The sequence below is a fragment of the Schistocerca nitens genome, chromosome 3 (genome assembly GCF_023898315.1).
Source record: "Schistocerca nitens isolate TAMUIC-IGC-003100 chromosome 3, iqSchNite1.1, whole genome shotgun sequence".
Lineage (NCBI taxonomy): Eukaryota > Metazoa > Arthropoda > Insecta > Orthoptera > Acrididae > Schistocerca > Schistocerca nitens.
In genome coordinates this window covers 147569904-147585503 of record NC_064616.1, presented here as the reverse complement: position 1 = coordinate 147585503, position 15600 = coordinate 147569904, and the positions used below count along the sequence as shown (strand labels likewise).

The following is a 15600-nucleotide window of genomic DNA, read 5'->3' as shown; positions in this document are numbered from 1 at the left end:
AAGAAGAGCAACGTTCAGTGATCTGCTTTTTGTGACCAGAAGGTGTATCAGGGGCCCAAATTCACTGAAGACTTTCGGTGCAGTATGGGAACAGTGTTTTGCCACAACGGAGTGGCTACAAATGGGTTGAAAAATTCCGAAATGATTGCACAAGTGTTATGCACGATGAAGGAGCCGGACGACCGTTTACCGCGACAAATGAAGAAAGCATTGAGTGTTCATGTGAAATGATTCTCTTAGACAGACAATTAACTATTGACGAAGTGGCATATTGTCTGCAAATTAGTCACAGTTCTGCCTATGAAACCATCCACAACAGACTTGGGTTTCATAAAGTTTGTGCAAGATGGGTCCCAAAACAACTCGCACAGTTGCACAAACAAATGCACTTGGACATCTGCAAAACACATTTGTATTGCTATGGTAATGAAGGGGACAACTTCTTAGGGTCATTGCTGGTGATGAAACATGGATCCATCATTAGGAGCTGGAGAGTAAACGGCAGAGTATGGAATGGAAACATCCAAATTCGCCGTGCAAGAAAAAGTTCAAGACCCTACAGTCCGCAGGAAAACTGATGCTTACGGGTTTTTGGGATGCACAAGGTCCAGTACTGGAACATTATGGGGAAAGGGGCACAAAAATAAACAGTGTACATTACACTGAGATGCTTACTGCCAGGCTAAAGCCTGCAATTCTAAGCAAATACCGAGCATTGCTGTCAAAAGGTGTTGTGTTGTTGCACGACAACGCCCGTCTGCATACTGCTGAAACGCTCCAGAAACTCAAATTTGAAGTACTGGATCATTCTCCATATAGTTCTGATCTTGCCCCTTCTATCACTTGTTTAGTCCACTCAAACAGGTATTAAGGGGCCGTTGATTTGCCTCGGATGAAGCAGTGAAAGAAGTGGTGCATTCCTGGCTCACAGCTCCAATGAGAACCTTCTTGTATGAGGGCATCAAAAAGCTTGTACAATGATGGACAAGTGCATTGAACACAAGGAGATTATGTTGAAAAATCACATTCTTGTAAGTTTCCTATTTGATTAGAATAAAATTTTATAACTACTTTGCAGATAATTATTGACATACCATCATACATGCTATTCAGTACATATGATGTATTTTCTCAAGTCTGATGGATGCTATTCTTTTGTTGGTACTCTTAGTTACATCATCAGCAACGAAATATTCTCTCTGTTTTCACTTAAGTGGTACATGTACTCGTACTACTTTGTGTTTACAATATCAATATCATTAATTAAAGTGCCAAATATTCCAACAAAGTCAACAGTAACCATCAACCGTCACACTGTAAATGTGGAACTTATGTTGTCTTGTTAAGAGGAAAAGCCAACAAAAATCTTATACTGACTTTTTCCTGTTGAATTCAACTATCACCAGTAAATAAGAGCATTGGCACAAAGACAGAAACAATGCTAACAAATCTGACGAATTTTTTCCGCCTATATAGGGAAAACTTTTTAATGAACACTGTTTTAAAGAAAAACATATATTTTACATGCTCTCTAATCAGCGTGTGTGTGTGTGTGTGTGTGTGTGTGTGTGTGTGTGTGTGTGTGTGCGCGCGCGCGTGTGTGTGTGGGGGGGGGGTGTAGTTTTTTTTTTTAGTACTCTGTATGTGAATAAATAAATAAGCACATACTGCATATTTTTCAGAATTGACAGTATGATCAGTAGCGACCAGACAATGTAGCTTCAATATTATTATTATTTTTTGTTTGTTTGTAACTGAAGAGATATACAAACTTAAAAGGTTGTCACACTATATGCTGGAAGATGAAGCCTTAGTGCTTTGAAATTGACTGTAAAAGAAGAAGTGGTGATTGAGGAGCTGTTTTACTGGAACATTTGCTTTTGCAAAAACTTCAAGAGTTTTCTTCCAAAACGGTCATTGCTTGTTTTCTTCTGTTGGCTCTATGTGAGATTTCAACAACTGATTGTTTCTGTTGTAAAGCAGCAGCATGTTCCCACCAGCGAACAGAGTGCTTTTCTGATTTAAAGTGTTTCTCAACATTATTTTTCTTTTCCCATCCAATTTGTTCATTAAAAAAATCTGCACAACATCGATTTCGACATGTCATGGGCATTCACAGTCATGCAACCCATACTTGACAATGCTACAGATTGAACTGACAAGGTACTTAGAGATCACAGAGAACAATTATAACTATTTGCATGTTAGGGAAACATTTTCGGCATGGTAGAAACACGTTGGCAGGTTCTGTTTTCCAGTTACTGTAGTGCAGAGTATGAACACAAGAATCTGGCAGTCAAACACAAGCATAAACAAACTATAATTAATGAAGTAAGAAAGGAAAACAATGAGCAATGCACAACACAAAATGTTTGGTAACGGCTGGTGTGCAATAGCTTACTGATAATGGCAGTGTCATAAACAAGGTAGTTCAGGCCTGACATCTACTGGTATAAGAAGCATCTACAGTTCAAAACACCTGCTGCCTAAAACTGTTACATCAACTTTTGAATTTGAGCTAGCAGACAAACATATGCATTTCTTTGTTCTACAATGCTAGGTCCCACAGCTGAAACCCTATGTTGCATTACGCGGCGTGTGTCTTACACAGACCATTCAATTGCCACACAGACCATTCAACTGCCAACAACCAATGTGTCATGAGAGCACGGAGCACACTGATACATCATTGTGTTCATGGCATTTTTACTTTGCAAATGCACTGTTATGCACATTATCTTTCCAAATTGTGTTTGAACAAATGTGCAATATCAGCAAATGAAAGTATGTCACGTTTTTAATATGTCTACACAGAAAATAAAGCTATTTCAAGCTGCCTCTGATAAAATAGTTTATCTGGATACAATTAGTTATGAAATAGCATTTTTAAGTAAATTCACATTTTGAAGCAAATTCTCATTTATCACAAATGTGAAGTCTTAAGATCCCTAGTCATCAGAGATGGTGGATGAGCTCAGCTGGGGCAGTTACCTTAAACAAAATTCATCATAACTTGTTCTGAGGAATTGCCCCTGTATTCACTTGAAGTGATTTGGGAAAACTGCAATAACATAGTTGATATCTAAATACATTAAAACATTTGTTGTTTATATTTAAATGAGAAAGACAGTTTTCCTAACTTCTTACATATTTTTCCAGTTCAATGAAATATGCTTTAATCTTTATGTACATGTTTTCACAAACAGGTAATCAACAGCCACTGAATATCAAAGACAGAATTACTTAGTTACTTATAACCCTCTATATATTTATACAAACAACTGTTAATAGTTCTTTTACCCCTTCTCATTCATCACAATATTTGAAATACATCACTTCCATCTAAAAATCACTTCCATCTACTAGTGAGGATATTTAATACTTGACAAAAATTTTTAAAAATTAAGAAGTTTATCTTGCACTTGCAATTTTTTCAGCAGTAATACTAATTGAAGTAACCCATCCAGATAGTCACATGCATTAAAGCACCAGCTTCTGGGACACAGGGAGGCACACTGCTCCAAGATCGAATCCCCACTGCTGACTAACAACAGGGGCTGGTGTGCCACCCAGTCTGGATGTGGGTTTTATGCGGGTTTCCACATTCATCTTGGTAAATGCCAGGCTGTTTCCCACATTGCACCTAAGATAACACTTCAAAAAATGATTACACTAGAAACAGACAGAAGGGGTACACAGATTCCTTCCTGGAGGGAAACTGGCAGTAGCTTTAACATGCCTTTGAGAGTGGTGATCCCATTGTAATAATAGCCAATGAACGGGTATGGGTCAACAACATGGTCATTAGAGACTGAGTACAAGCTCAGATTAGGGAAGCGTGGAGAACAAAAGCAGCTGCACCCTTTTGAAGGAAGCATCCCAGCATTTTCAAGATGAGGAAGAGGAAATTTGATGACTAGGCAGTTCAATATCAAAATTTAACAAATTTTTACAAAATAGCACACATCTGTGTGACAGACTTTCGGCAAAACTTGATTCCTTGATGTAGCATCAACAGCTAATATTAATAGAAGTCTTTACCATTAGCGACAATAAGCATTGTAGTTCAGTTCAGTAGCACTTTTTCTATTATGATAATTCAAGTTATAAAGATGCAACATTTTGTGGTTGAAAATATTTTTTCTTTCACCAGCTGAAAACAAGAGAGACTGCCAAGCCTTCATATTGAACCCAATGAATTGTCCACAATTTTCATGGTGAGCTGACAGAAATATGAATGACATTTTTGTGTATTTCACAAAACATTCAAATAATAGATTTAGTTATTTAATGTGAGGAGTAACTTTGAGAAACACACATATTCATGGCTGGTATATATTAATACAGTGTATCATACATGAAAAAATATGATTATGGTACAAAATGTAATCGAAGACTATAAATATACTAGTAATTGTAATAGAATAGTTACTCATCAGTAGGCAGCATACACTCTTAACATTCTTGCTCACCTGAGGTGTGAGTTCAACTTCCAATTCACCAGCAAGATACTGCCTTTCAAATTCTGCATTTTCACCAACATAGGATGCTATAATACGCCGAATTCTATGTTCTTTTAACAGCAGTCCCAAGCCAAAGTTATCTACTCCAGCATTATTGCTTATAACGGTCAGATCTTTCACACCTGTCTCCAGTAATGCTGATATTAAATTTTCCGGTATTCCACAGAGTCCAAAACCTTGAACAATGGAAAACCCAGTGTCATACGATGGGAAAAATGTTTTACTTAGATTAAAAAGTAGTTCTGTTCACTATGTCTCAATATTACATATGGGTCAATAAGACACTTGCACAAAAATTCAAATACTAGCAAACTATCAAAACATTAGGTTTATGCATAATTTTGTATTATTTGCATTTGGTCTGGAGTCTAAGTAACAATGACAGTTGGTATGTTGTTTCGGAACACAGACAGCTGGTAGCAGGTGGAGGGGACAAAGGTGTGAACCACCAGGGTAGGGGAGAAGCCACAAAGGAAAGGAAGGGGTACAGTAGCACTGGAAGGCAGGAGAGGGGACAGGACCACCAGTGGCAATGTTGAACAGTAGGATAGCACAGATTAATATGAGTAGCAATTTAAAAAAGCTCAGGAGGAAGGGAGATGTGAGGAAGGAGATGGGAAGAGGAAGAAAGAGGAGTAAAACATTTTGGGCATGAGAGAACTGGCATGGGATATAGCAAGAACTGAGAGTAACAGACAGGGATTGGAATATAGCAGATGGGAACTAACACAGGTTTAAGCAAGGGGGATTGTGAGAACGGAGTTTTTGTTGGAAGGACAGTTTCACTCTGTGCAGTTCAGAGAAGGAATGGGGCCAGGAATGGGGAGGGAGGCAGGATCCAAATACTAAGGATGTTTAAGCAACTGATAAAAGTCAATGAAATTATAATGTGCACCAACTAGGTGGTCAAGTCTGTGATTAGATATAATCTGGCTATGTTCATTCATGCAGCCGCACAAGGTCTCCATGCAGCTGATATCATTAGTTCTTTCCCTTTCCTTTCTCACATTCAGTTTACATAAGAGTCAATTGTGTGCTGCTGTAGTAAACAATGAATGAAATTATATCACCACTGAAGTAAGCCACAGTGACCTACAGAGAAGAGTATTTAACACTGGTTTTTGTTACTCACGGCAAGATGCCCAGAAGGAGACTAAATTTGATTCGCTACCAGTGGTGACTGATATTGACGTGCACAACAGTTCAAAACCAGGAGAACTTTCACTATAATGCACATTACAGAAGATGTGGCTGCTGCCATATTTAATTACACTTTTACTGCATAGGAAATGCCTGTGACAGGACTGAAGTGGGCTGCATGGGTGGGTGTATGGTACAGATCTTGCAAGGGAATGAACTATGAGGTGCAAGATCAGGAGAGTAAATGGATGGAAAATGAGTGAGAAAAGGCTGTAAAAGGTACTGGCTGCCGTGCTGGATATCAGGTGCAAGGAAGTCCACGGTCATCGTTGACGCAGAAATCGACACTGCATAGTGCATGGTGGAAAACACACCCAGGAAGGTGTCTTCACCCAAGAGATGGAGAATGGGCAGGACTGCAATGCGACAACGAGAAAGTGGGCTAAAGATCTCAATGCACGATGGACACAATGCACCTTGTAAGTTGCCTTTCCCCAATTGGCTTGCTCTTCGGAAAAATTTTGAAGAATGGAGGTCAAACCCTACAGGGGCCCCATCACATTAAGGCCGAAACGTGTGAAACTCCTTTTAGTCACCTCATACGACAGGCAGGAATACCTCAGGCCTATTCAAACCCCCGGACTCGCAGGGAGTAAGGAATGAGTACATCAGGGGAACAGTGAAAGTAGGGCCCACAGGGAAGAAGATCCAAGAAAGTAGGCTAAGGTGGTATGGACATGTGCAGAGAAGACGGGCGTACTACGTGAGGAGAAGAGTTGAAGACCTAGAAATCAAAGGATCAAGGAGAAGAGGAAGACCAATACAGAGATGTGATACGTGGTTTATTCATCTCATTACGTACAATTTTCAAATCATTTGATTTGATGTACAGGAGACATGTCAAGGTTTACAAAAGAAACTTTTTCACTTTTTTAAGGGAAATACAAAAGTTTACATTATATTTTACATTTCTAAGTTACAGCTACACATGTACATAAAATAATACATGTAATACAATCCCCGTGTTCAGACTATGAAGCTGTCCTCAATGAATTCATCGACAGAATACTAACACTTTTCCGTCAGAAGAGTAAAGAGCAATCTTTTCAGTGAACCCATCTCCATTTTAAATATATTACTGCCTTTTATTTTATTGAAAATTTTTAACCCCATATACTCTGGCATTTGGGCATAAAGTTTTAAATGATGTGTTGGAAATCTGAAGTTCTCTCTGTGGCGAGTGCTGTAGTTGTGGTCAAAACGGGAAGTGTCTAGTGTATGTTGATTTTTATATAGGAACACCACCATCTCATATATGTAAAGTGACGGGATAGATAGTATTTTTAAATTTTTTAACAGTGGTCGACAGGATTCCCGTTTTTTTGCAACATAACGTTTCCAATTACTTTCTTTTGTAATACTAGGAGCCTAGTGACATTTTCTGAATTTCCTCGGAAGATTATGCCATAACGAATAACTGACTCAAAGTAGCAGTGATAAACTATCTTTCTGGTATCCATGTTTGTGGCACCTGACAAAATACACATTGCAAATGCTAAGTTGTTCGGTTTATTTGCTAAGTAATCTATGTGTACCTTCCAATTTAAATTTTTGTCAAGATTTAGGCCTAAGAACTTCACGTGGTTTGCTTCTGTGATATCCTGATATTTGCAAGTTATCTTTATTTCGCTCCTTTCTACTGATTTAGCTTCAAATTGCATCATTTTGGTTTTAGTTACATTTAGTTTTAGTCCATTTTGATAGAACCAAGATTCAAGTTTTTCTAAAGTATTTTTGACTTTTTCTGGAATATTTTCAGATACCTTGTTTTCAATTAGAACTGACGTTGTATAAGCAAATAAGACTGAATGAACATCAATAGCAAGTGGTAGGTCATTTACGGAAAAGAGAAACAGATAGGGACCCAATATCGAACCTTGTGGGGACTCCTTGGGGAAATTTTTTTCCAGTCTGATGAATAATTGGTTCCATTTGAAGTTAAAATTACTCTTTGTTACCTACCTGCCAGGTAAGAGCTAAACCATTTTGAAGCAGTGTCCCCGATTCCATACATCTGTAATTTGTGGAGGAGTAATGCATGGTTCACTGAATGGAATGCTTTAGTCAGATCACAGAATATACCTGTGACCTTTCTACCTTTATCTAACGTGGGCATATTTTTTGGATAAACTCATTTATAGCATTCACAGTGCTTTTAACCTGTTGGAATCCGAACTGGTTTTTAAAAATTATATCATTTACAGTAAGAAAGTTATTAATTTGTTTTGCTGCAATCTTTTCAAACAGTTTGGAGAAGACCGGCAAGAGAGAGAGGGCGGTAATTCCCCCAGATCTTCTGTTGATCCTTTCTTGAATAGAGGTTTGATCTCACCATACTTCAATAGATCTGGAAAGCATCCCTGTTCAAAAGATTGATTTATAATAGTTGACAGTGGTTGAGAAATAATATCGTAGACATACCTGATTACAGATGATGTTATTTCATCCCACCTATGTGAGGTTTTGTTTTTTAGAGACAATATTTCCTTTTCCACATCCCTTTGGGTGATTTTTTCAAATTGTTTAAAAGATGTGTTCTGGCTGTTTTCCAAATTTGTGATGCCCTGATAGAATGTCATATCCACATCCGATTATTACTATATTTAGGAATAATTCATTGAAACAACTTGACATCTGAACAGGGTTTACTATAATTTCATTTTCATGTCTAATTTTCAAAATCTCATGAATTTTTACTTTGGCTTCTAATTCAGACTGAGCAACTGACCAAACTGCTTTTGTCTTATTTCTGTGTTCTCATATTAATTTATTATTTGCCATTTTTTTAGCTGCCACTACAACTTTCCTAAATACAGCTTTATACTGTTTGACATAAGTAGCAAAATCCGGATTTCTGTTTGATTTTAACTCATTGTGGAGCTCTCTCTCTCTCTCTCTCTCTCTCTCTCTCTCTCTCTCTCTCTCTCTCTCTGGCACTAGAAATTTTTATTCCTGTTGTAATCCACTTGAGTTTACCATTAACTTTCTTTTGCTTATATCTACGAGGAAATGATTCATTAAATACCTCTAAGAAACAATTTAAGAATTTGTCATTGTTTATCGGGAAAGACGAGGTAGCAGGGGACCTACAGGAGAAAGGATGGCTTAGAGAAGAGACAATGGATAGGCATTTATGGAAGAGAAGGATACAGCAAAGCAACGCCGACCCCACATGATGTGAGAAAAGGCTGAGATGATGATAAATTTATTGAAAGTGCACAACAGTGTTTCATTCTGACAGTGTATTAATTCTGTAAATATTAGCAGTTCCAGTTTACTGTAATGTATTCAGATATTTTGACAATCTCCTGACAAGTGATCAGGAAAGTGAGTATTATATTCAAATGTTTTATGTTTTTTATGTTATACTTCCCAACTTGTTCCACACCCACGAAACTCATCTCATTTTTGGGTCTATGGAACGAAAACTATAATCTAATTGTGGGGATGAGAAGAAACTTTGTAGTAGATATCTTTATGAACTACCTGTACTAGATATTGTCTGTAAAACCTCATGTGAGATTATCAGCATATGCACATAGCTCCAGCTTCCCAACAGTGTGGTATCCATAGTGTAGGAACTTCTTGAGATGTAACAGGTAGCAGATTTACTAGTGGGTGTTTATGTTCTGGACAGCAGAACAACTAATTTCCTGTGCTACCATTATATTCTACTCCCATCAGGTAAAACCACTACCCACCATAAGAACTCTTTTCTCCCATGCACCCCTCCTTTCAACCCATTGTAACACCATACCCTGCCTTGCTGATCCACTCTGCCTCAGAAGCTTTCCTTATATTGTTCTTCCTGCACTCCATAAGTAAACGGAACAGAAAGAGACCATAATTACTGGCACAATGGAACATACCCTCTGCAATGCACTTCATGGTGGTTTGTAGAGTATGGCTGTGGCTGTAGATACTTCTCACAAAAGCTCAACTTCCAAATACCCTTTCCAGACAGATTGTCATCAACTTACTGCCTAAAAATCTGAGCCCTGTGTAAATCTCAAAAAGACTCACCTTTAGCCGCCAAATCCAGGTTTAACCATGTGGACCTGGTCAAGGAACTGATTTCCTTTATTTGCTCTCTTCAACGGAAATGTTTCTTTGCCACTCATCTTATTGCCCAAAGACTGTCCAAAATAAACTTTAAAACCTTGTTTTATCCACAATAAATATCCCTCTAACTGTTACCTCCTCCCCTCTTTTCTTGCAGCCTCCGTCTAACTCTCCAGAAATTTGCCCCTCCAAACTGTCTTCATTTTGCCTCAGCAAATTCCTTCCCAGTGATTTCAACATCACAGTCAGAGGGTGAACAGTAATTAATAACTTGAAAATAATTTCTGGCTTAATAACCTTCCTGCTGGCAAGGAGTTCACAAATGTGTTCTTTAGCTATAGCAATTATAGTTTCTGGCAGCTTTCTGACATATTTAATTTACTAACCTTGTCACCATGATTCCATTTCAGAAGTATAGTACAGTACAGTATACAACAACTCATAAAAAAATTAGGTTCAACCAAAATCTGTCCCCTAAATTCATTTTCCTACTCACAATGACAACTTTATAACAGCCACATCTTATTTGTCTAAAGAAGTCTGCAAATATAGCTCCACTGGTACCTCTGCTGGTTACTCCATTATAGTGCAACCCTTCCTATTTTCAAGAAGCATATCACTTTCTATGTGCAATATCTGAAGGTATGACAAAATGTGAAAGCAGTTACATCACCTGCCAGCAATGTTGTTACTACTATCTACAATTTTACATAGGTATGACAATTGACCAGCTGTCTACCTGCACAACAGGCCACTGCCTACTGTAGCTAATTGCAAGCTCTACAGCCCAATTGCTGAACCTGTTACACATCAAAACACCGGCTTCAATGGCTGCTTAAACATGCTTGCCATTTGGACTATCCCACAGTACCAGTTTCACTGACTTGCACAGATGGTAACCATCTCCTGAGCACATCTTCTGCCCATCCTTGGTCACCTCTTTCCCAATTCCTTTCCATCATAGTTTTTCCTCTTGCTATTTTCCTTTCCTCATGAATATCCCACTCTACATTGTTGCTTATCTCCCCCCCCCCTCACCCCCGCCCACATACTGTCCTCAGTCATGTAGGTGGTAAGCGAGGTTTGTTTTGCCCCATTGTATCCAGCCTTAAACTATTATCATCACAATATAATGATAACTACCTGGTTGTTGGGAGCGACCGCTAAGGCATTTCCCATGTACAGCCACTCTCATCAGACACCATGCCGAGTGTCGACTTTGTTTGCATGTATATTACGTTTACCTCACGATTATGATACATTAACTTACTTGTGAAAAATATGAAAATAATTTTTGTGTGATATTGAAAATCACAATGAAATCTGTCACAAATTCATGGCAACAAAACAGATCATAATGAAGGGGTGTAAAGACTTGCCAGTATCACAGGCTGCAAACTCCTTATTGTTACTACGTAAGAACTGCAAGATCAGAAATATCTAGCCACAAGACAAGTTATTATTCCAATTAGGACATCTCTGCCCCAATGCTAGGTAAACTGGGTAAATAAGAACGAAGTTCTACAAGATATTGCTCTCTCCATTTTGGGAGGGAATGAAAGATGTGCAGAAAATGAAAATAATAATAATAATACAAGAATGAATGTGTTGCGCTGGCCACAATCAGATCAATGGTGGGCTGGATGCAGCTTGTGGTCCATGCATCTCTGCTGTAATTACTTTTGATTGTGCTTAGAGGCATATGAACTACATTAAATTCTCTGATATGCAACCAACAAAGTATTGCCGACATTAAAACTGGAGAAATGCACACTTTTCCCTTAGGAAGTCCACACCAGAAGAATGCCAACTGCTTTCAACTGCAGAAACTTTTTCTCTGCAGTTTCACACAAGCACTTACATTTTTATCCATTTTTTGCTTAGCTATTCTGATTACTTTAGCAATTATTTCAGGTCAGTGGGCTCTTTATCAGTGCGCAAGCTTAACAGACTAATTGTATTCCAGATGCACACTCGTCTCTGATGCCATTATTCCCATACACATATGTGTACATTATCATCGTTGTTCCAAACACTTATCCTACGAGCTGCTCAGAAGCAGTGAACAAAAATGTTTCCAAGAAACCAATTTCTCAAAATAACTGTGCAGGTTTCATGACCATACACCAAGCCAGTCTGCACTAAAACAACACATCTACTGTGAAACCCTGATCTGATGTAAGAGGCCTGATGGCCTCAACCAGATCAGGTTAAATACATAATATAAACTACCTACATTCTTTGGAATAATTATATTTAAATATTATATAGCACCCCTATATTTTAATTTCTTCTCTTGTATGAATTTCTTGGAGGTGTCAACAAATACAATAGCAATAGACTGTTAAAGTAATGTTATTCACTTTAAATGGTTGAGGCCCAATACACTGGAAAAGAAAGCACCAATTTGCTGGCTCATAATTTGTTATCAGCAATATACAGTGTACAGAAGAGAATCCTTACGTCCAGTGAACCTCAAAACCATGAGCAAACACCATTCCCATCGATTCTTAAATGTTTGTCACACCTTGCCATTCCTGCTTAAGACACATGGAAACTTGTCCAATTAGCAATAAGATATCTTATGTTTCCTATATTTACAATTTCATCAATGAAATCCTTTCCATAATTTTTGGTTCTGCAAACTGTACAATTTACACAATTAAAGGATGACATCTTTTACTGTTGCATGTGCAGAGGCAAAAAGAGGGACATTTTATAAACCAGTTTCAGCTCTGAATATTTTCAATGCAACAAGACACTAAGGTGAAACTGCACTGCAAGGTGTCCATATGCTGTAGTGATGTGCTATACAGATCAGATGTTGGCAATGTATCAAGGTTGAGACAGCCAATGGGAGAGTAGTATAGGGTAACCGAAGATAGTACCATGACCCGAAGATATCTGTATGGTGGAAAATACAAATTATTCGCAGTGTGTGGACAACCTTCCTTCAGTTCAGTTTCCACCTATGTCGCAGACTGATGTGTTCGTTATCGATATACATAATAGCTTTTCACTTATTTATGTTGTAATAGTTTTTAATGATTTTTTAAACTCTAAAAACGATTTTTTGCTCTCTGACCCTCTTGTTTAGAAGTTTTTCACAATATCTCACTGCTACCAGTTTCACTATTAACATTAATGCATGCATGTAAAGGATAGACCAGTCTGACCTTGGCAGCCAGACACAGAGGTCATGTGTGTGCGAGCTGCATTTTTGTGAGTGTGTATGTACATGTTGTCTAATTTGGAACGAGGCCTTTTCACTGAGAGCTTACTTGTTTAACAGTCTTTTCGATGTGCCTATCTGTGACCAAAGATCTCCGCTACACGGTGAGTAGTAACCTATCCTTTTCATAAAACTGTCATTACTCCAGTCCAGATTTTCCACTTTTTGATTAATACCTGTTTCATATTGCAGATGGTATAACTCAACCAAGTGAATCGCACACTGTGTTTCATGCTGGCTACAGACTTACAGAAGCAGAACTAGAATTTTCACTGCCTTGACGGCAATTCTATTTGATACCTTCAGTCACACACAACAGTGTGAGAGTTCCTGAATGAATAATGAATATGTGACTTTACACAGTCAAGAGGGAAGCGAGTGAACCATTGAATGTGAGTTAAATCATCTCTCCGTTAAAGATGTGGAACACTGTAATTGTGATAAATAAAAGTTTTCAGTAACGACTGCAACAATTCACCTTTCATGGCAACAGAATTTTTATGTTCCCATTATATGCTTCAGTGCACCTGGTAACTCATCACCACATGGTACAGTTTTTAGTATTCATTCATAGCAATGTCGGAGTTATCATGTAGCTGTGGCAAGACACAAAAAATTATCAAAACAAGTAAGCACTGAATGTGGCGAGCTATCTAAGAGTTCTTTTACGTCATAAAATCACAAAGTCAAATTGGTGGCATTACTACTTACAGTTATTTGATTCCATAGGAGTAATCCCAATGCTCAAATCACTTATGCACCAGGAGACCAGGAGTAATCCTACTTAATCAAATAATTTTAAGTAATGCCATGGAGTCGACCTTTGCATACCAACCTGGTCAACGCGACTAACACATTAAAACAAATCTTGCACAATAAATATCTTCAATGTTACGCGGTAACTTCGTGACTCAGCAAATAAGTGTCAGACTAAAAATCTATAGGTAGGATTTTAACTATCACATCAATTAAGTTACATATGACAGTGTTTTGTATACATGAAAAGTCAATCTGCAATATGGTTCACTTTGCTAAGCTGCAAGTCCCCTTAAAACTGGCTGGGTGAGCCGGTGCTCAGATTGAAAGAGAGAGAGAGAGAGAGAGAGAGAGAGAGAGAGAGCATACATATTAATACATTACCTCCAACTAAAATTTTAGCTCCATCTGGAATGTCCTTTACAGCTTCTCCAGCACTAGCATATATTTTATTTGACTCAGATGCTTTAGCAGACAGTGAACGAGATAATAGCTGCAACAGAATAAATTATACATTTCATATAGTTATCTCTAGTTCTCTCTTGGAAATTGATATATTAAAACAGCATAATGTTTTGCCATTTAATTTCCTTAACAAATTCTATTCACTGATTGTGAATCACAAATAGACAATTTCTTCAAAAGATTTAGATTTTTCAACCACACTTCACTATTTTTCATACATAAATTGGAGAGTACAAATGATGTTCTAGTGCACATTGCACAAGCAATTCTCTCTTAAGTGTGCGATTAAGTTAGCACACACACAAAAACAAGATTTAACACTCAAACAACTGAAAATCTACTAGTTGTATACAGTGAGTAATCAGCAACAATAAAGTAAATACATTACAACTGTCAGTGAGTATTTCACTTAATGCACATTGTCTTCAGAGCAGATTCTGAAAGCAATCTTTGGCTATCTCTAAATATTTAGCGCCTCACTTAAGTGTGCTGCTCTGAATGCTTTAGAACACAGCTTCCTTAACAGTTATGCGTAGATTTGTCATTAAGCTTGTTAAGTCGCATAAAGAGTCATACAGCAGGTGAACAATGACTTTATTGATCGTAGAATGACACATTTTGGAATTATTTCCATCTTTAGTGTCCCAAGTGCAAAGGCAGCACAAGAATAAGTGTTTCCAGATGTGTTTGTACCACGAGATAAATTTGTCATACCTTCATTATTTCATTAACAGTTGTAAGAGCAGCACTGACAATCTACAGGTTAATCCATTCATTCCTGGAATCTGTTCCTATATACAAATATTGCCAGTTCAGCGTACTGTGTCTAGTTCACTTTTTGCTCAGTACCCTTCTGAGCAGCTTTCTGTTCTATTCACAGCCTGACCCCTGCAGCTGGAGGTTGCAGAGCCTCATCTGCATGTTATGTACATCAATAGAACGAATTTTCATCTGATGCTTGATGTGCCAAAAATGACATAGTATCTGAATACCATTTAACTTTAGACTATGTAAACTGACTAGTTCAACATCATTACACCTTATCACTCTATGTGACCCTTGGAACCTGCAATTAGGTAACCAAACAACAAACCCACCAATCAACTCTACTTGGCACATGGTCTTTGACTGCAACCACTTGCATGATTGTAGTTATGGGGAGAAGTGTGGAATGGCTTATATCATTTACAAAATAAGCATTCCATATTTTTCTCTTTTCTCTCTTTCTGTGGATGACAAAGTTGTCTAACACAGGGGCTTTCAAGAGTCTTCAAACTGCGTCACCTGAACGCAGAGCCACAAGGAATTTACTGAACAAAAAGTCTTGAGACTGTGGGTCCTGAAACCACTTGTGTTCTACAC

The 15600-nt window shown here is 37.9% G+C and overlaps 1 protein-coding gene across 1 annotated transcript in view; it reads right to left on the bottom strand.

Moving 5' to 3' along the window:
* The window catches only part of LOC126248090 (succinyl-CoA:3-ketoacid coenzyme A transferase 1, mitochondrial), a 111829-nt gene that overhangs the window by 60884 nt on the left and 35345 nt on the right, over positions 1-15600 (bottom strand). The window contains exons 2-3 of the mRNA XM_049948756.1: positions 14158-14266; positions 4473-4699 (exon numbers count right to left, since the gene is read on the bottom strand). Coding sequence (XP_049804713.1) covers positions 4473-4699; positions 14158-14266 — 336 coding nt within the window. The remainder of the gene's footprint in view (positions 1-4472; positions 4700-14157; positions 14267-15600) is intronic.